The 20,729-nt window shown below is 41.2% G+C and overlaps 1 protein-coding gene across 2 annotated transcripts in view; it reads left to right on the top strand.

The window, feature by feature from the left end:
- Window positions 1-20,729, top strand: part of LOC111147538 (interphotoreceptor matrix proteoglycan 1) — a 125,931-nt gene that overhangs the window by 89,694 nt on the left and 15,508 nt on the right. For both annotated transcript variants that reach the window (XM_022503621.1, XM_022503620.1), the window contains 2 exons: window positions 7,712-8,223; window positions 10,714-10,933. In XM_022503621.1, the coding sequence (XP_022359329.1) occupies window positions 7,712-8,223; window positions 10,714-10,933 (732 nt within the window). The remainder of the gene's footprint in view (window positions 1-7,711; window positions 8,224-10,713; window positions 10,934-20,729) is intronic.

Below are 20,729 nucleotides of genomic sequence, written 5' to 3'. Positions count from 1 at the left end.
GAGGGTATGTGCTATGGTGAGTGCTGTGAAGTGTGTAAACCTGGCAAATTCACAGAACTGTACCCCTGGGGATAAAAATACATTATATGTTTATAAAAAAATTTAAAATTTTAATATAAAAAAAAGAACCTCCCTCTTTGGTGGGTGGGGGGATGGGATAACTGGGTGATGGACATTAAGGAGAGCACTTGATATAATGAACACTGGGTGTTATATGCAACTGATGAATCACTAAATTCTACCCCTGAAGCTAATAATACACTCTATGTTAACTAAATTGAATTTAAATAAAAACTTTTTTAAAAAATAAAAATAAAAAATAAAAAATAATTTTTTTAAAGATTCTCTCTCTCCCTCTGGCCTCCACCCCCACCCCTCGCTCATACATGTATGCTCACTATCTCTCAAAAAATAAAATAAAATAAAATAAAATGTTAAAGGATGGAAGAAATTACCAAAAAAAAAAAAAATGAAGTAACGTTGCTAAAGTTCTGCAACTCAGAAATAACTAAATGATAGCTATCATTTCAAATATCTGTCAATATAACTAAAAAGATAGGATAGAAGTACTTTTACAAAAATTGAATTTTTCTACAACGTCATCCTAATCAAATGGACTGCACTTAATTTTGCTTGACTTTAACAGAAGAAAAAGAAACTGAAATGACATGCAAGAAATTGCTGAATTGCAAATAAATATTTGCTTACTTCATGACATATTCATTCTTAAGACATCCCTAAAGAAAGATTACCTGAAACATTAATTTGGAGTTGTTATCATTTACACTACATGTATCAACACTAGGCAGCATTTTTGATGTACTGCTATGAAAGATAAATGTATCAAAACACTCATAATCCAGCCATCTTCACTCCCAGTTTTGGTAGTAAGATGACTATGTTACAATTGTCACATTTCATAAGTTTAGAATTGGTTCTGCAGTCACAACTCTTACGGCTTCTTAGGCAGACTTCCATATTTAAGTGGATGTAAGTCTCACTCTCAAACCTCCTACCACAGCTGCTACATTCCCGAGTTCTCTATTTTATCTTGGAGTTGGCTGGAATGTGTCTTGAGATAATTGTTTTAAGAGGGTCTCGTGGGTGCCAAAGTTCCTGAGGGCTTATCTACTAAAAGGAAAACTATTTCTCTATTCACAATACTTTTAACATCAACTATATATATGGAGGGGTTTTCAGCGTCAACCAATTCTCCAACTCTCCAGACAGCATGTGGATATCGAACAATTCAGTCTGACACTACCTACCCACATCTGGTGCAGACTCCACTGGTTAAGCGCTCAGCTCCACAAGACTGCCCCCGGCCCCCCGCCACTTCCCTGTTGCAAGTCCCAGGCTGTCACTTACCACTTGTACTTCTGATCAGCCAGCTGTAGGTATCTGTCAGTGGATGAACAGTTAAAGAAACTGTGAGATATATATTTTAAAAAGGAGATTCTGCCATTTACAACAACATGAATGAACCTTGAGGACATTGTGCTAAGTGAAATAAGCCAGACACAGAAAGAAAAAACTGCATGATCTCACTTAAACGTAGAATCTTAAAAATTCAAATACCTGGAGGCAGTGAGCATATTGGTGGTCACCAGGGGCAGAGAGATGGGAGGGGGGGATGTTTATCAAAGGATTTAAGTTGCAGTTACATAGGATGAGTAAGTCTAGAGATCTTAAGTATAGCATGATGACTGCATTTAATAATGCTGTATTGAATACTGCAGGAGATTTCAAGGGTCCTTTTCACAAAGAAAAAGATGATAACTATCTGAGGAGATAGGTTAATTAACTTGACTTTTGCAATCATTTCACTATGCATATGTATGTCAAATCATGTTCTATATCTTAAATATATACAGTTTTTATTAAAATAAATAAAATTTAGAAAAATAAAAAATAAATTACAGTTCCCACAAGCCCCTTCTCAATTTCATAATCTGCTATAATGGCTCACAGAGCTCAGGTAAATACTTATGTTTACCAGCTTATTATAAAGGACATTAAAAATATATAAATGAGGGGTGCCTGGGCGGCTCAGTGGGTTAAAGCCTCTGCCTTTGGCTTAGGCCATGGTCCCAGGGTCCTAGGATCGAGCCCCACATCGGGCTCTCTGCTCAGCAGGGAGCCTGCTTCCTCCTCTCTCTCTCTGCCTGCCTCTCTGCCTACTTGTGATCTCTATCTGTCAAATAAATAAATAAAATCTTTAAAAAAAAATATATATATATATATATAAATAAGCAGCCAAATGAAGGGTGTGGTATGGAGGGGTGGGCTGATGGCTTCTGCTGTTAGTCCAGATGGATAGGACTCTAGAACACCCAGCTTCCCTGAATAGTTAGCACCATCCTTAGATGTATCTAGAGAACCAAAAGGAAGCAGACAATCTGCACCAATTCTAGTTGGATTCAGGACATGGAGAATGATAGGTGATAGATAGCTAGATAGCTAGATGATACCTAGCTAGCTAGCTAGCTAGCTAGCTAGATAGATAGATAGATAGAGTGAGGTTCTGGAAAGGTCCCAGGTGCAAAAGCATCTGTCCCTGTGGAACTGGAGTGCACTATTCTCCTGGCTCATGGATGTGTTCGCCAACCCAGAAGTTCTACAAAACCCATAGTTCAGGAATTTTTATGGAGGCTTCATCACGTAGACATGATCAATGATTAACTCAATTTCTGGCCCCTCCCTTCTCCTCAGAGGATAGGGGGTGGGGGAAATTTTCCAAGCTTCTAATCCTGCCTTGGTCATTCCAGTGTCCAGCTTCCAGCTTGGATGCTATCCAAGAACCCACCAAAAGTCACGTTACTAGAACAAAAGATGCTCCTATCACCCAGGAAATTACAAGGAATTTAGGAGCTCTGTGTTAGGAACTGGAGGCAGAGACCAAATATATATTTCCTATTATATCACAACTACTTACTTGCTGCAAGTTTTGAATGTAAAGGACAACTTGACTTTTGGAGTTTCTTACTATGCCATTTTTACCGATGTCACTTTCTATTATTTCTTAGAACTGCACTTGAATATACAATTATCCCAAAATAAAACACTTAAGTTTTCTTAAGTCAAGTCACATTAAAGTGTTCTGACAAATACAGCATTTCACTATCTCACACCTCCCCACTGTGCAATCCCAGTTACCAAAAGTAGTGTCTTAACTCAGCTATTTCTTCTGGCATTTACTCATCCTATAATTTTAAATAATATATATTTTTTGAGTCATCAGTTTTATATATCGTTTATTGTCTTCCTATTATTGTAAATAAAGGTTTGTGTTTCTACAATACCATCCTTCTGCTTCCACCCCATCTCCCAAAATGGTGATAACTGTTATTAAATCAATACTCAGCACTTAAATATTCACAGCTGATCTATTTGCTCTGTGTTTCCTTTCTGTTTTCTTAGAGTTAATGTTTTCTTTGATTTTTTTAAATTTGCTTTGTTTTCTTTGTATTTAATGTCAACTATTCCCAAATTTTCCATTGAATTTTCCAACATACTTTTCCACATCGGGTAACTTATCTCTTCCAATTTTCAGAGACCTTCTTCTCTTTCTCCTAGAGTGCTACTTTCTAAGCTTTTTGGAGAGCTGTCACATGGGACTCTCCTCTTCTGTCATCCTTATACTTTCCTTGGCCTTTCTACTGAGTTGGATTCCCTGATCCCTAGATTTCAGGCTTTCTCTCTCTGGATTTACTCTCTCGTCTTGTAGAGAACATCCTCCAGCAGTTTTGTCTAGTTAAATCATTTACCACAATGGCAGAGGCTTTGATGATACAAGTATTCTATATACTTGAGACACCCGCAGTACCTATCTCTCTGAAAGACCCCTTCACCACCTGTCGGGGGATTTCCCTAAGTTTTTTTCAGTATCCCATTTCTTCCTATTTCTTGGTTTGCCTTATTTTAGGTGAAAACACCCTAGAAAAGGAAGCCTAGGAGGAATTCTTTGAATCTTGAGTGTTTGAAAATATCATTCATCACCCTCATACTTGATTGCTAGTACAGAACTCCATTCGAGCCATGCTGCCCTCCCAGCCAGCTGTTACTAAAACATGAAAGACACCCTTCTTCCTTTGGCTTTCTTTATTTGCATTTGCTGCACACTAAACTCTCCGGCCTCCTTCAGGTCTTGCTCAAATATTATATTCTCAGTGATCACTCTATATAAATTGCCAACCCAGCACGCTCACCCCACTTCCCACTTTATTTCCATAGCACTTGTCACAACTTGGTATACTGTCTATTTCGCATTGTTTATTTGTCTACTTTCTGTCTTCCTCTACTAGACAGTAAATTCCTTGGAGCCAAAACTTTCATCTGTTTTGTTCACTGATATATTCCAGCACCTGAAACAGTGCCTGGCACATAGTAGGCTCTCAATATTTATTCGTTGAATGAATGTGTACTAAAGACTTATTTCCTATCCCTATACTATGCCAAAAGGAAAATAATAATTTTCTTGTAATGATAAATGAGAATGGATTTGTTTGATATAGAATTAAGCAATTGTTGGTCATGCCACTTGAATATTTAAAAAAGATTAGCTATTTAAACATAAATTAGATTGCTTCTCGGCCTTTTGGTTAAGATCAAGTGTAAACATAAATTAGATGTCCACTTATGTTTATGGCAAGTGTGTTTATCTTTTTCTAGAAGCATTTAAAATATTCTTTCATCTGTACTTGTCCCTCACACCTTGCTCATCTTCTGCTTTGCCTTCCTTTAGCAGTAAGTCAGGCTTCTGGCTGCCCCCACTGTGCCCATCTTCACCCGTTAGCAGCATCTCTCACTGTGGTTTCAGCTAAACCTGAATTCATATACTTTGGTTCAGACCATTTTATCTGTGGCCTTTGCTTTTGGACAGGTCTCTTGCCCAGAAAGTGGCCAAACTAGCCATTTATTCTACACACAGTAGCTGAAATTCTAACCAACACCCTCACCATGCACACTGACATAGAAGCCCAGCCCACACCCTCACAGGAACCCCACACACACTTAGCCATGACAGCTAAAAGTCAAGTTATTTTGAGTCTGCTTATTTTGCATACCTCATGATAAAATAAATGGCCTTGGCTTTTAGTGCTTGACTTTTCTGTTACTGTGCAAAAAACTTAATGTTGAAATGGCCTGTGTCATTGACATGTATAATTTTTACATAAAAACCAAATGAAAACATAATTGTTTAAAATACATTTGTAAGTACTGATGAGGTTTGATGATATTTTTATTTCAAAAGAATTGGCCATAGCCTTAATAGTTTCAATCTCAAGTAAAGAAAGAATAGAGTCTTGTAAAACCACAATTAAATGGGACTGCTAGATTCAGGAAATAAAAATATAAGACACCCAGCTAAATCTGAATTTCAGATAAGCATGTAAAATTTGTAATGTATTTTCCAATGAGAATCCTGCACTTTATCTTGCAACCGTACATTTAATTTTTTGTAAGATTTTATTTATATATTTGCCAGAGGGAGACAAGAGAACAAGCAGGGGGAGTGGCAGGCAGAGGGGGAAGCAGGCTTCCTGCTGAGCAAGGAGCCTGATGCAGAACTCGATCCCAGAACCCTGAGATCATGATCTGAGCCAAAAACAAACGCTTAACCGACTGAGCCACCCAGGCATCCCTAGCAACCCTACATTGAAATATCCAGCTGTTCTATCAGTGAAAGAACTTGGTTAGATTTATTTTGAATGTAAAAGATTAATGTTAAAGTGCCACAAAGGAAAGGAGTTTGAAATTCACTTTTATTGGTTGATGACATTAAGGCCGCAGACTATTTTAATCTGGCTAAAGTCTATCTAGTAACAGAAGTGTGAGTAGTAAGATTCTGGCCCAAGGGCAGAATGAAGATATCTGTCATTGTGTTTCTCCCCAGACCCTTATCACCTGGAGGAGCAGAAAGACCATATCATAGGAACACAGGTTCATATCCAGTTCCCCATGACACAAAGAAGTCAAATCAAACCACGATAGTATTTGCAGCCTTTTCATTTATTCATCTGAGATCCTTCTGTGGATGTCTTAGTCAGCTCAGGCTGCTGCAACAAAATACCATTGATGGGGGAGCTTAAACAACAGGAATTTCTTTTTCACAGTTCTGGAGGCTGGGATGCCCTCCATCAGGCTGCCAGCTGGTTTGGCCCCTGATGGAGCGCTTCTTTCTGGTTTGCAGAAAGATGCCTTCTTGCTGTGTCCTCACATAGCAGAGGGAGAGAGCACTAATCCCATTCATGCTGGATCCACCTTCATGACCTAATTACCTCCCAAAGACCCGCCTCCAAATACTGTCCCATTGGAGATTAGAGCTTCAAAGTATGCATTTGGGAGAGAGAGAGAACAGTCAGTCCATGGCAGTGAAGACTTAAATAAAACTACGGGTGTGTATCCAGAGAGACTGTGGATGTTAGAAAACATCCTCCGGCAGTTGCATAAGGATGCGCGGACATGCCCAGGCATTCTCCTCGGGTGAGAGAAAGGAGGGTACTTCTCTGAAATCTGGGTACAGTTCACCAACAGGCAGGTTTTATTTTAAGAAACTCATAAAAATAATATGATTCCACGTTTCAGAGCTGTTTATCACTTGGAGTTTCAGTTTGGGTGATTGCACTCTAGTAAATTAGCTGACTGAGAGTCCAAAGATTCTATCTGCATCCAGACAGGCCATTCATCATGCTTAGCATTCGGATTTCAGCACAAGCTTTTCCACATGTTTGCCAGAATGCCACTGAAGTAATCACAGAAAGCTCCTTGTTTTGATCTGCCTGATGCCTTAAACATCGTCAGTGGCTCTGGATTTAGGTTTATTGGAATGTTTTAATAACCCACGGGTCTCTTTATCTGAAAGTCTCATATAACCACTTTCTTGGTTCATAAATACTTACTGATTTTAATTTTATACCAAAAAGAGAATAGACTTTAGTAGTTCAATGTGTTCTTACCCAAGGAAGAAATGCAAAGTGGTGGTAGAAATTATCAAGGTATACTCATGTAAAAGTGGAAAGACCTTCAAATGCTATCAGATATTTAACAAGTTGAATGGCCAATATAAAGTTCAAATTATGTGTGTCACCCACACCTTTACTTTCTCAAAATCATTTTGAAAATTGGCAAGTTATTCAGTCAGATTATCCAATTTTGGAAAAGCATAATTTAAATTTAAAGTGGTAAAACTACCAAAAATGTGATAAGTCGGATCCAAAAAAAAATCCAAATGCATAAACTGCAGGCTTGGATGATTGGAAGGTGAATAAAATTTCTGGGCCCAAACTGCATAGCTAATTGGTTGGGAGTTCCAGATGGGAATGTGGAATCCAAATCTATTCTAATGCCATCTGTGTTTTGGCACCACCTGGTGACCTAGTCAGTTTCTACCAGCTGGTCCCTAGGTGTGTTGTTTCTGGCTAAGCAGAAATTTTGGGTTACTGGTGGTCTTTTACTCTTATCGATCTGAAACTACTTGGGCCTGAATAAAATGAGTACAGGGACCTACCCTCTCCTTCCCTAGGTTTGAACACAGGACTGCATGTCCTTTCTATACCAATTTCTTCTTCTTTAAAAATACCACATAAAAACAATCAATGCAAATGCATTTTTTTAAGTTAAGTCTAATGTTGGATTTCCTTTTTTGCTTTCTCTTCTTTGGGGAAAATACCTGGACAAAATGAATTGGACTCAGAAGCTTTTTCCACAGACAGTTCTTGGTCTCTTCCTGCTAAGGCCTCTGCTTCACTATCAGACATTCTACCTTTCTTTACACCATCCAGCATCTTCTCTCTGACTGATCAAAACACCATAGACATAATGCCCATTGATCAGACAGTACCAATCCCAAGACTAATCATCCCCACAGATGGCTATTCTGCCATCAGCCAGTCAGCTCTGGAAATTTCACATTCAACTGCATCTTCAGGCAGCCAAGATAGCAGGAGAGACTTAGACATAATGGATCTAACGAACACTCCCGCCTCCTCTGAGGTGCCAAGACTCAGTGGGGATGTTTCTACCACAGGTCATTTCTTGGAGACTACAACTCCCAACCCAGCTTTACAGTACATCACCACTAGCTCTATGACCATTGCCCCCAAGGGCCATGAACTGGTGGTGTTCTTCAGTCTGAGAGTCGCCAACATGCCCTTCTCCAACAACCTGTTCAACAAGAGCTCTCTGGAGTACCAAGCTCTGGAGCAACAATTCACACAGCTGGTGAGTAAGCACTGCGTCCAAGTCCCTACACATCCTTTCTTTTTTTCTTTTTTTTTTTTGCTACTTTATAATATCATCACTGGCTGTCTTGAGCAATGAAGGTCGCAAGAGACAGGCCTCTGACGTAGCTGTGGCCAAGGGCGTTCAGCTGAAGTGTGGGGATGGATTCAGATCCAATAAGCGAGAAAGTTCTGCCGTGGACACTCCAGACAGATACTGCCATCCAGCCTCAGGAGATCTTATCCTTAAGAACTTTTCATTAAGTTCTTCTTAATGTAGTTTTCCCAGGAATAATACATAGCCACTCAAGTACTGAATGTGGAATTTAAAAGCAGTGTGAGCAAGCTCTCCCTAATTATAATGCCACAGGCTGTTTTCCAGCCATCAGATGGAAGGAGTCAAAACCAAAAAGGTCCACAACACATGAGACCAGAGTTCAAGTGTAAGCAGTCATTACTTAGTTCCTTAAGTTCTCATAAAACTAAAAAATAGCTTAATGGCATATCATCCCTGATTCCTAACAAAGAAAGTGAGATGATGATCGTGATGGCGTATACTTTTGATTATACAATACTCCCAAAGCTCACATGTTTATTTTGTTTCTACATGTACCATAAGAAACACACATATAATAAGAAATGCTCAACTCTGTGATACCTGTATACAGTCATAGCCAATTAAAGTACACAATGCAAAGACTGTAGAATTTCTGAAAATAACAGAAAAAATATTTGTAAGCTTCATGTAAGTTAAATCATTATACAAATTAAAACCACATAAAAACCGAGGTCTTCAAGTGAACGTTAAAGGAAGACTTTGTGAGGTCTCCCCCCACCCCAGTGAGGTGAGGTGAGTAGATATTGGGACAATCTCAGGGAACAGAGTCCCAGTGCACCTAGCTCAGGTGTATTAATTAGAAGCTAAGCTTCCATAATGAAGAGATCAAAAATATAGTAACTTAAATATGGCGACAGATGGTAGCTACACTTGTGGTGAGGGTAGCATAACAGATAGACTTGTTGAATCACTATGTAGTACAACTGAAACTAATATAACATTGTGTGTCAACTCTACCTCAAAAAAAAAAAAAAGGAATGTAGTAACTTAAATAATATACAAGTTTATTTCTCTTCAACTTGATGGGCAGGGCAATTCTGCTCTACAGTGTCATCCAGGGACTCACATTTCCTCCATCTTGTAACTCTGACAACCCCAGTGGTGTCTCCTCATTCATACAAAGCTGAGTCACCGGTAAATCCTTGTTTCCACTTGTGAGAAGAGGCAAGAGAGGAAGCCCAGGGCAAGCAGTTCCCTAAGAAAGTGAGTGATACCAAATTTCCCCACAACTCTTCCACTCATATTCTGTAGATGGGAACTAGCACATGGCCACAACTTGCTGCAAGGGAGACTGGGAAATGTGGTTTCTAGCCAGGCAGCCTCTTTCCTGTGAAGAGGAAAATGGATTTGGGAGTAGGGAGCAGCTAATCATCTGCCTACAGTGGGGATGGCTATTGGAATGTGGGCAAGGTTAGGGTCAAAATTCTGGTGGGGTGGAGACAGAGACAAGAAAAAGTAGATCTGGGCTAAGCCTGGGAGATTTTAGCTTGCATCTGTGTATTCTCTGTGTTCATAGGTTTCAGTTTATTAAAGAAGACATTACTTTCAGGGCCAAGAACAAGGCAGACACTGCTGAGTTTCAGACATTTCTGGAAAGTGATCTCAGGGGTGGCTGTGGCTCACAATAGGCAGGTGTGGAATCTGAACCACAATATGCCCTTAGGCATGCTTTTGAGGTTATTAAATTCCAATTTGGGAAAGGTCCTCAGGGAACCACTTTTTCTTCTTCCTCACAATTCAGATAAGGGCACTGAGGTCCAATACAATGGATAAATGGTTTGATGAAGGTCACACAGCTGGCTGGGGACAGTTTCAGGACGGACAACCAAGTCTTCTGAGGGCCAGTCTCCTGTTGTTCCTACTGCACGACCTACTGGTTGACCAGGAAGCATGTCCTGCATAGACAGACAAGCTGATATGTTCCTTCAATAGGTCATTTCAATTGGTTGCTTCCAAATAGACGTCCCATTTATACAGGCATAGGTCAGTCTGCTCCTGGGCTCAGTTTGGAACATGTTTTTATTTGCTTGGGTTTTTTTTTTTTTTAATAACTGAACCTGGCATTCCTGCTTTGCTGATAACATTGGCCTAGATTTTTAAAAATCCTCTGTTCTCACAGTTCATCATGAAGAAAATCACTGCCCATCCATCTCAATACACAAACAGAAAGGTGGAAATATGGGACATAATGAGTGCAAGTAGATCATTAAATAGTCGTGTTCCAGTCTCCCGTTAAATCCAAACACAAAAATAAAGACAGTCAAAAAGGAACTGAAATTTATGCCTCAGATAATGAGAAGTGAGTATAAATGGAATTAGCAACAGCTGAGCACTTAGAACACAGTTAAGGGTATATCATCTTTTGTTTTGCAGCTGGTTCCATATCTACGTTCCAATCTGACAGGATTTAAACAACTTGAAATACTTAACTTCAGAAATGGGAGTGTGATTGTGAACAGCAAAATGAGGTTTGCAAAGTCAGTGCCCTATAACCTCACCAAGGCTGTGCAGGAGGTCTTGGAGGATTTTCGTTCTGCGGCAGCCCAACAACTTGAACTGGAGATAGACAGCTACTCTCTCGACATTGAACCAGGTAAAAAAAAAAATCCAACCCAGAAAATTGTGGGAGTTTTTTTGGTTTTGATTGTTTGCTTAACACACGGTCTTGGTGAGGCCACAAAGTTTAACTCACAGTTTTTGTTAGGCCACAAAAATCAAATTAAAATCCCACTTGTTAAATAACATTTTGGAAGCTAATGGATCACCTTATTAGAAAGGTAGGGCCCTAAACCACGCAGGTTCTGTTTTCCTACATCAAAGAATAGAAAACAAGCACACCTCGTGCTTCACAGTCTGGGAGTTTAATTTCCCCCTCAGAACACAACTTTTGCTGTGCCTTCAGAGATTGTTTTTGTTGTTGGTTTTTTTTTTTGTTTTTTTTTTTTTATGTACCCCACGGCCAAGCTACTTTGCATTCTGCTAGAAGTCAGAATCACTTTCTTAGCAAACTGCAGCAGCCTGGAGGGTTTCTACCTAAGAAACCTTCCGGTCATAGTTAACTATCAGAGTTGCCTCCTAATAACACAATTCAGGATGAAACTAAAACAGTGTCCTGAGGAAAGAAAACTGATCATTAGACCAAAATCCAAACTTGGAAAAAAAGCCACTGCACCATCAACAAGGAAAGGAGAAAATAATGTCCCTTCCCATTTGTACACCCTAGATCAGCTTCCGTGTGGAGGTTAAAACAGAGAAGTGTTAGATGTGAAGAAAACTTTTGAAGATAATGGGGGTTAGCCCAAAGCTACATAGTAGAAAGCAAATTCTATTTTATATTCGTTCTGATAATAAAACATGCTGTGTGTACCACTATAACCAGCTATGCCCAAATTAGGAACTGTTGCCACCACTACTTTCAAAATTCTGTTTTCTAACCAATCAAAGGAAGATTTTTTTTTTAAATACCCCAGAGTGTGGAGGGGCAAGTCTCCAAATCTACTGCCCCTGCTACATTCTAGTCAGGTTCAAAACAAAGTTTCCTAATTGGTTGTGAATTAGTGAAGTGAATCTTTAACATCCTCTCTAGCTTTCTGTGGACTCACAATGAAGGCCCAGGGAAAAGGGGCCTTGGGCAAAATGCAAACAAAGAGGCTCAGTTGGGAGACCCTTATCTTTGACAGAACAGAACTTTGAGCAACTTAAAGAAAATTGCCTCCTATTTCAGTAAACAGGATCATTAAAAAGACAGATCACCCTTAGGCACTGAGTCTGGGAGTGCTTACCTCTGAACAGGGGCAGCTAAGAAAGCCCCGAGGACCCCCTAAGAAATCAAAGACCTCCTAAATGCTGGTAATATACTGCCTCTTCCCCTGAAAACCACCTCAGAACTGAGAAGGAACCAGGGGGGTCCCTGCCAATTAGGATCAGGAGACCAGTTTCTCCAGTCAGTTGAAAGCAATGAGCAGGGACGTGTACAGAACTTGGAAAGTGTAACAGAGGTGAGAGTCCAGCCTCCTTCCTCCCTTGGAGAACTGACAGTTGACTTAGAGACCCATCCAACAGCATGAGAAGGTCAGCGTAAGGAGCCATGTTGAGACGGGAGAACTCAGGTGTGCTGCTCTGGAGACGGGCTTCTCAGCGAAGGTGCCACTTAAGTAGCGCCTTAGAAAGACAGCAGGAAGCTGGTAACACATTGCCAGGGATGCCAAGGGGACCGTTTGATGTTGGAGGGAAACACAGCACAGCAATGACTTGGGAGGGTCATAGTCCTTGAATGTGAATCCTATGCGCTAACGGCAGCACTCAATTTCCACAACTGGAAAATGGGGATCATAAACAGTTGTGAGGATTAACTGAACAAATGTTCACAACACCCAGCATACTACAGACTACTTCGCAGCCAACTAAGGAATATTGGTAGTTAATACGGTAACACTGTCCTTAATAACTTTGCGCAAAGGGTCCTTCTGCGTAGGGCACCAGCGAGAACAATAAAAAGTACCCTGACAGGGTATTTGTATGGAGGCTGGAACTGAAATTGTGCTTATTTCCTGGGACCAGTAGGACTATGTAGCTTTTCCTCTAAAAAGCCAAAAGCAACCAAAACGAGATGCTGTTAACTTTCGTTTCAGTCCCTGCTGAAGACAAATTTATAAGGAGCTAACCCAGAAATGCCTCCAGACTGTCTCGTCTACTGTGGGGTACATGAGCAATTTATTCTTTTAATGTTAGAACAACAAGGGAGGCCAGAGCACATGGGACAGCCTGGGACATTACCTTATCGCTATTTCTTACTAGATACTTAGAGAATGAGAAAAATCTGAATTGCTGAAACATTGAAAACTCACAGAACAATGGATGGATGGACAGATGGACGGATGGATGAAGTCTGCCAAGAAATGGCTGTAGTGAGCCAGCTAGGACATAAGTAAAGCCTGAACTAAAGGATTTGAGGACAGCAGAGTTAGAAAGCCAAAATAGGATTTTATAAAAGTTAAAAATATATTAACAATGTAACTTTACAAATTCCTCTATATATATATCAAAATGGATAAATCCAATACCTAAAAGGGTTCCTATTTACTGGGAAAGGCCACTGTGCCAACCTGCCCCCAAAAGCATTTCTTCCAATCAATGGGGGGGAGGGGTGGAAAGGAAGAAGGTATGAATAGGCGGGGAGTAGAGGTGAGCTCTTCACCACCTCCCTAGAGATCCTGGTTTAATTATTTTCCCAAAGGCAAAGAGTAGACTTGCCCAACCAGCAAGTGGTTGATTATCAGACCTTGACCATCTTCTGCATGCTTAATCCAAAACAATAAACATTATCCACCAACATAAGACATGAATACATGGAATTCAGTCCCTGCCCGAAAGAATTTGCAGGATGCCCAAAGGGGGGATACTTTACAGTGATCAGACTTCTGCTGTTTCATTCAAAAAGACTTTGTAATGAGCACTTTCTGATATGCCACTTTCAGCTACAAATTTCTTTAGTTTGGGAATCACTGAAGCTTAATGAAGAAAGCACTGAATTTTCCTTTAAAATCCCATTTCACTGGGACCCACTGTCTTGACGGCAAGAGAGTATTTAGGGCTAGATATTAATGTAGAGAATTCTAGTCCCTCTGGGCTGGTCTCCCGCAGTGAGACAACCTGTGGTGGCTGGTGCTGGAGATGGCTGAGCAGCCACCAAGATAGCCAGTACTGCCAAAAAAGAAAAAAATAATTCGATGACACTTGGCAAGATGGTAAGGAAGACTATTCAAGGAGGGCCATCTCGATGGACGTAGGGACCACTGCAGTGGGGTCTTGACGTAGGGGAGAGGGGACTCTCCAGCATGGGCAAGTGGGAATTTATAACCAAAGAGCAGGGTGGAGGGCAGTGGATGGAACTTACTGAGAAGAAATTCTTCTTGCTAAAATTGGACAATGAAGAGGGGAACACTGAAGCTCAAGAGTGGAGACCAAGTTGAGAATTTCCAGGGAGGCTGAATAGAGTTTGGTCAGCACCAGATCTGGAGAGGCAGGATGCCAGCCACACACACACACACACACATGTATCTGTGGCAGTAGTGCCAGCTGCAGTGGTTGGAAGGGGTTGGGGATGGAGCAAGGAGAGAAGGCCACCCAAGAGTGAGTAGCAGTCAGGCACCCACCCCAGCGACAGACCCGCACACCCCCACCTCATCCTCGCACTGTCCACAGCTCCTCTTCCCTATTCACGTCCTGTCCCAGTTCAGGCAGGGATGGCCCCAACCCTAAACCATTCACCACCATTGTTTCTCAACAGAGGTAATGAACTTCTTATGTCTATTAATCTGCTTATCTTATAAAACTTCTTGAACCTGAATTTTAAAACCCCGCCATTTAAAACAAAATGAAACAAACAAACAAACAAACAAAAAAACCCTGTAGTAAACAAGATGGGATTGGGAGGGAGACAAACCATAAGTGACTCTTAATCTCACAAAACAAACTGAGGGTTAATGGGGGGAGGGGGGTTGGGGGGGTGGGATTATGGACATTGGGGAGGATATGTGCTATGATGAGTGCTGTGAAGTGTGTAAACCTGGCGATTCACAGACCTGTACCCCTGGGGATAAAAATATATTATATGTTTATAAAAAATAAAATTTAAAAAAAAAACCAAAAACCCTGTATTTACAGTAAACTGTCTCTAGCCTGAGTGTCTAGCCTGAGTTCTCCTGTATGATTTTAGTTTGGGGGAATGTGCACAGTATTAGTATTGTGGTCATAGAAAAAAATGGGTGTCTAGATTTTAAAACAAATTGAGGAGACAAATGTAGATGATTTTTCAATAGTTTTCTTCCTTTTTTTTCTTTAATCTAGAATATGACAGCTATTTTGCTCCTAGGTTTTCAACGTGACCGACTGATCCAGATTTTCTCCTTTTAGTGGTATACTGGAGTGTAAGCTGTCGTGGGGACTGACAGGCAAGCTGATTAAAATATCCTCCTAGTACAACCAACCAGTGCAACCAGCTGATCATGTTGCTTCTCAGGTCCCTGGACCCCAAATGAAGATAATTACTTCAGGTTCCTGAAGAACAGGGACTCAAATTCCAATTTACACAGCCCCTGGTTCTCTTGCTAGCATAGTCTTTTCCAGTGTCTAAGGCTTGGGCTGATGTGCAACAGTGCCCAGCTGCTGGCATGTATTAAAAGAGGTCTGAGGGGCACTTAGAATCAAAATCCCAGATAGTTCCAGAAGGTCATCTAGCAAATACAAGGAACCTCCCTGATTCATGTTTGATCTTGCCAGTGTTTACTTGAACTCATTGGTTCTGGCCTAGTCTGTTGAGAAAACTCTCCTGGAAAGAGAATTAAAAGGGGGAAAACTTTAAAGAGAAAAGGGGTGGCTGCAGGAAGTACCATGTGCCAGGAATAAATACCCAGCTTTATCTCTGGGAGAAAATCCCAATAATCTATGCTTGGAAAACAGAAAAGGCATCCTATAATTTTAACCTTTTCCCAACCAGGATGGCCAAATACAGCAACACTTACTTTGTGTCTCACCCCTTGCCCTTCCCTCCCCACCTTCTTGGGAGAAATAGGCCATCAGAAGTAGGCTGCGAGACCCTGGAGGTTCCCCTGCCTCATGTCCAATGTTGCCCAGGCCTGGGAGCCAACAGCCCTACCTATCCCTTCCTCGCCCAACACTTATCAAGGAATAACCCTTAAAATGTGGAAAACGTAATTTTCATACAAACAGGGATTAAGCGTATATCAAAGTTTTACCTCACTCATTAATAAGGGAATCATTAGGATGACAAATCTGGTGTAAAGAGGCTCCGGAAAGGGAACTCTATACAGCCAGAGAACAAAGCAGAATGATGAAATAAGGATGTCGTGCTAAATAGAAAACAGAAAGTACCACCCTTTCGTCTTATCCGTTTTCTATACAGTAACTTCCTACTCTCTGGAGTTGTAAGACACCATCACCAAGAGCAAATGGTAAATCAGACAAAGTTGACGCATTTTAGGGGTCAGCAAAGTGTGCCTATAAGGGACAGATAGTAAATATTTGGCTTTGTAAGCCAAAAGTCAAATCAGGGGTATATTGTAGGTACTTATATAACCATCTAAAAACCGAAAAACTCTTCTTAGCTTGCAGCCCATAAAAATGCAGGCAGCTGGCTGGGTTGGCCCACAGGTGATCCCTATCTGCTGGGGGGGTGAGGGGGGTTTACTGGGCTTGTTAGTGCTCTAGGATGACTTTTAAGGTTAATGCAGTCCATGTTTCTCTTTGTTTCCTAATGTTGGATGGTTTTTCTTAAACCACCAGCATCTTACTCCCTCTGGCCTTTATCTTTGCTGTTATAGAAAAGTTAGACCAATAAATGATAATACAATCATGATTGGGCCCCTGTTCATATATTAAGTAGGGATTATCTGCTACCAGTCAGACACTATTACAAGCACTAGAACCCCAAAAGTGGATCCCTGCCCTCAAGGAGCCAAATCCCTATCAACCAAGAGAAACAGATATATATGCAAAGAGCTATAATTAAGTCTACCAAATACAATGATCAGGATATGAGCAGACATATTATGACGCACCACAGAGAGCAATTAATTCTAGAGGCCAGGGGATGTCATGGCCGGCTTTCTCCACAGATGGCGCTGTCGAGTGCGCGATACCTTGGAGAATCCCCCTAGTCACCCCGGCGGAGAAGGGTAGGGCCGGGCTCCCCCACCCCTCCCCCCACAAAAGGGCAGGAGGAAGATGCAGACACTTCTGGAAGTTTCAGGGTACTTCCGTTATTTCACTGTGCTAGCAGCTTCGGACACGAAGTACGGAAAGAAGGGAGCTAAGCCTGGAAGGGAAAGGCGTGCTGAGCCAGTGCATTTGAGGCCAGGATGTCTAAAAGCCCCTGTTGGATCTCTATGCACCACTTTGGTGGCCTGTTTTTCTTTTCTTTTCATTCGTCCTTTCTTTTTTTATGACTGTGGTCTTTTACAGTTCAATAAAATTTTATAAAAACTCAAAAAGTCTTCAAAGGTACTAAACAGTCCTTAAAGTAGTCTCAAAATTACAAAATTAAAACATATAATCTGGGGGAACCTGGGTGACGCAGTCAGTTGATCTCTGGACTCTTGTTTTCGGCTCAGGTCATGATTCCAGGGTCCTGGGACCATGGGCTCCCCACTGGGTGTGAAATCTGTTTAAGATTCTTGCTCTCTCCCTCTCTCCCTCTCTCACTGCCCCTCCCCCCACCTTGCGTGCACAGGGGTGCACTCTCTCAAAAAAAAAAAAAAAAATATATATATATATATATATATATATGTGGGTGTATATATATATAGAGAGAGAGTTCATCATTCCTAAAATATTGCCAATTTTAAAAATACTTTGCAAAAATATATAACTACAAAAGCTACATAGATTGATTCATTAAAGTTTTTAATGCAGAAAACAAAGTGAAATTAATAAGCTATCTTAAGGACATGGAAATACTCAAAAACTGTTTTGGGGAAAACCAGTTTTACAGAAATGGACGTTCAGTGAACTGACTGCTATCCTATGAAGCAGGTGTCTTGAGGCCAGAGGCCACTGTGGAAAATACACATTTGGGAAACCTCAGTTGAAACCAGAGAACAGGTGAAAAAATGGTCCAGGACAAGGTGTAAGGCAGGAAGAAAGGAGAACTGGGACTGAATCTTTGAGGAACCCCAACACTTCATGGGGAATAGAAGGATTGTCACTGAAAGGAGCCAAAGACGGTGTTGCTGAAGCCGGGGAGAGAAGAGCAGGAGAGAAGGACATTCAGCGATTTCGGCAGCTGTGAGTGAACAATGCATGGCAGTCATTTAAGTGGATCGTCCAGAGGTTGCTAGAACCCTTCGGAAAAGCAGTCTTCCAGAATGGCAAGAGCAGAGGTGAGATCTTAGTGAGGTTGGGATGAAGTAGAAAATGAGGCCGTCCACATGGCCTGTCCCCCTCCTGTCTTACAATATAGAGCAAGGATCCTACCCTCCCACAGAGACTGGGAGACAGGGGTGCTACTTCTTTGATGCTACGTTTCAAAGGAATGGTTCCTAGGTCCTTGGGGAAGACGGTCTTGAGTTGTAATACTGGCAAGAAGCTTTAAAGAAGATTGACATCTCAAAGGAGCAGAGAATGAATTTACAAGTTTTGTAAACTAGCCACACTAAGAAAAGAGAAGTGAAGGGTCTAGAGTTAGTCAAGCTGAGGGAAAGGTTAAGGCAGTCTTGGTCAGAGGACTTAGCATTTCTTTTCTAGCCCTGATTTTATCCTGTTTACAGGGAACGTCCAAATAGATCACTTATTTAATTCTATTGGCAAAACTTGAGACAAAATCCAGTCAAGTCATTTTCATTTGTTTTCTTGGCCTAACGTCAGTGTGGAAATGTAGTTTGTTATGGTAATACTGGGAGGGGAAATATTATCCCATGGTTACTTTTAGACTAAAGAAAAGAAGAGAAATTTTGAAACTTCTCATGAGATTTCTAGGTGGGTAGCATTCCACATTCAGATCAGCGTCTGAATTCCTGGCTGTGTCTCTAAATGAGGGCCAGTAATCGGTTAAGCCAAATGACATGTAGGAGAAGTGACACAGTGTTATCACCGCGTGTCGTTGCCATTCAGCTTTTGAAAACAACCCGAATAAAGGAATCTATGATATAGAAAGTATAAACCAATGTTAGAACTATCTGTGATTTATCAACTGAAAGACGGAATAAATCACAGCTTGCTCACGATTCTGCCGGCATCCTGGCAGCTAGAGTCGTCTTTCATTTAGGCTGTTCTGAAAATTCTTTAGAAGCATGTACGGCTTTTATGCCAGTTAGCTGTGCAGGTTGAAGATTTCAACAATGCAAAACTACACATACTTATTCTAACTCACTCTCTCCTTGAATTCCTAAGAAGTCTCCTCAAAAATGGGGAGATTCCAAGGCTGGAAAATTGTGAACATTGAAATTAATCACACTCTGGCATCCAGGATGCCTCCAGTCAGAACAAACCCTTCAGTTGCCAGCTCTGAAAAGGTGAGAGATGTCACTTACCACAGTAGTGACCATAAAAACAAGAACAGCTGCTAGTAATTGATGCTATTTTAAATCTTAATAAATAACTATGAAAAGTAGGTATTTCTCATTATACAGAGAAACTGTATCTTAGAGAATTGTAAATAACTTAACACTTGTCACACAATCACCAAGGGCTGCAGCTGGAACTTGGTAGCAGTTTTGTGTGCTTTCTTCAAGTCTGTCTACTGCCTCTTTATAAGAGTTGTTTTTTTTAAGATTTTATTTATTTATTTTTGTGAGAGAGAGCAAGCATGAGCAGGGGGAGGGGCAGGGGGCGAAGTAGACTCCCTGCCGAGCAGGGAGCCCTATGTGGGACTCATCTGAGGATCCTGGGATCACGACCTGAGCCAAAGGCAGATGCTTAACGATTGAGCCACCCAGGCGCCCTTTAGAGTCTTATCAACCCTCTTACTGGGTATACAAATGTTGTTTAATCTACTTAGAAAAAAAATGACAACACACTTAAGTTTAATTAACCTTAAATGAATTGTTAGATTTCACATTTCACCAAGTGAAATTTCCTATAATATTTTGTTATATTTTTAGAATGCCCAAAAAAAAATAAAGAAAGAAAGAAAAGAAAAAAGTTCACTTTCAGAAACAAAAGTCCTGAACTTCTTAATGTCCCCTTCACGTGTACTCTTGGCTCTGCTAGGAGTGTCCCTTCTGAGCTGAGGCACCCGCAGGAATTCTCCTTCCAGGAGACACTCCCAGCCTCTGCCCCCCATTCCCCGCCCCACCCTCCCCTAACCCACCCCCGTCCTGTCTCTGGCCTCCTCTCTTGTTTTTCCACTGCTACTGCCCTGTGCTTCCTGGGATGCCATCATGGAGATTTTCTGTTAACATCTGCTTCCATGAGGGAACCCCAGCTTTGCCTAGACCTCCAGGTACCTTTAGCCCTCTCCAGAGTTTCAGCCAGGGTCCTCATCCCACATGTGAGTTTAAGATACTCCTGGAATCCTTCACGGAACCCCTGAATGCAAAGCCTGCATGGAAGCCTGGGCTTCAGCCCTGCTGCCAGGCCCCCTTCCACAGCCCCTGCTCTCAGAGCTCTCCATCCACCCCCTGATTCCTGGGACACTCAAGTCCTAACACCAATGCATCCAAAACGCCTCAGTGTGGCAGATATGAATAATGAGGGAGAGCAGAAAGAATCCTTTAGTCTCTGATCCAGGACAAGATGTGTAAGGGCATTCACACATCCATTCACAGAAGGAAGAGATTCTGAGAGCCTACGCTCAACAGTTTGTGATTATTGTTTTAAGAACGGTGGATGATTAAAATGAAACCCGAAATTTTTCACATTACATGTCCCTT

Source organism: Enhydra lutris, unplaced genomic scaffold (genome assembly GCF_002288905.1).
Source record: "Enhydra lutris kenyoni isolate GAN:26980312 unplaced genomic scaffold, ASM228890v2 scaffoldscaffold17, whole genome shotgun sequence".
NCBI lineage: Eukaryota > Metazoa > Chordata > Mammalia > Carnivora > Mustelidae > Enhydra > Enhydra lutris.
This window is presented reverse-complemented; position numbering and strand designations above follow the sequence as displayed.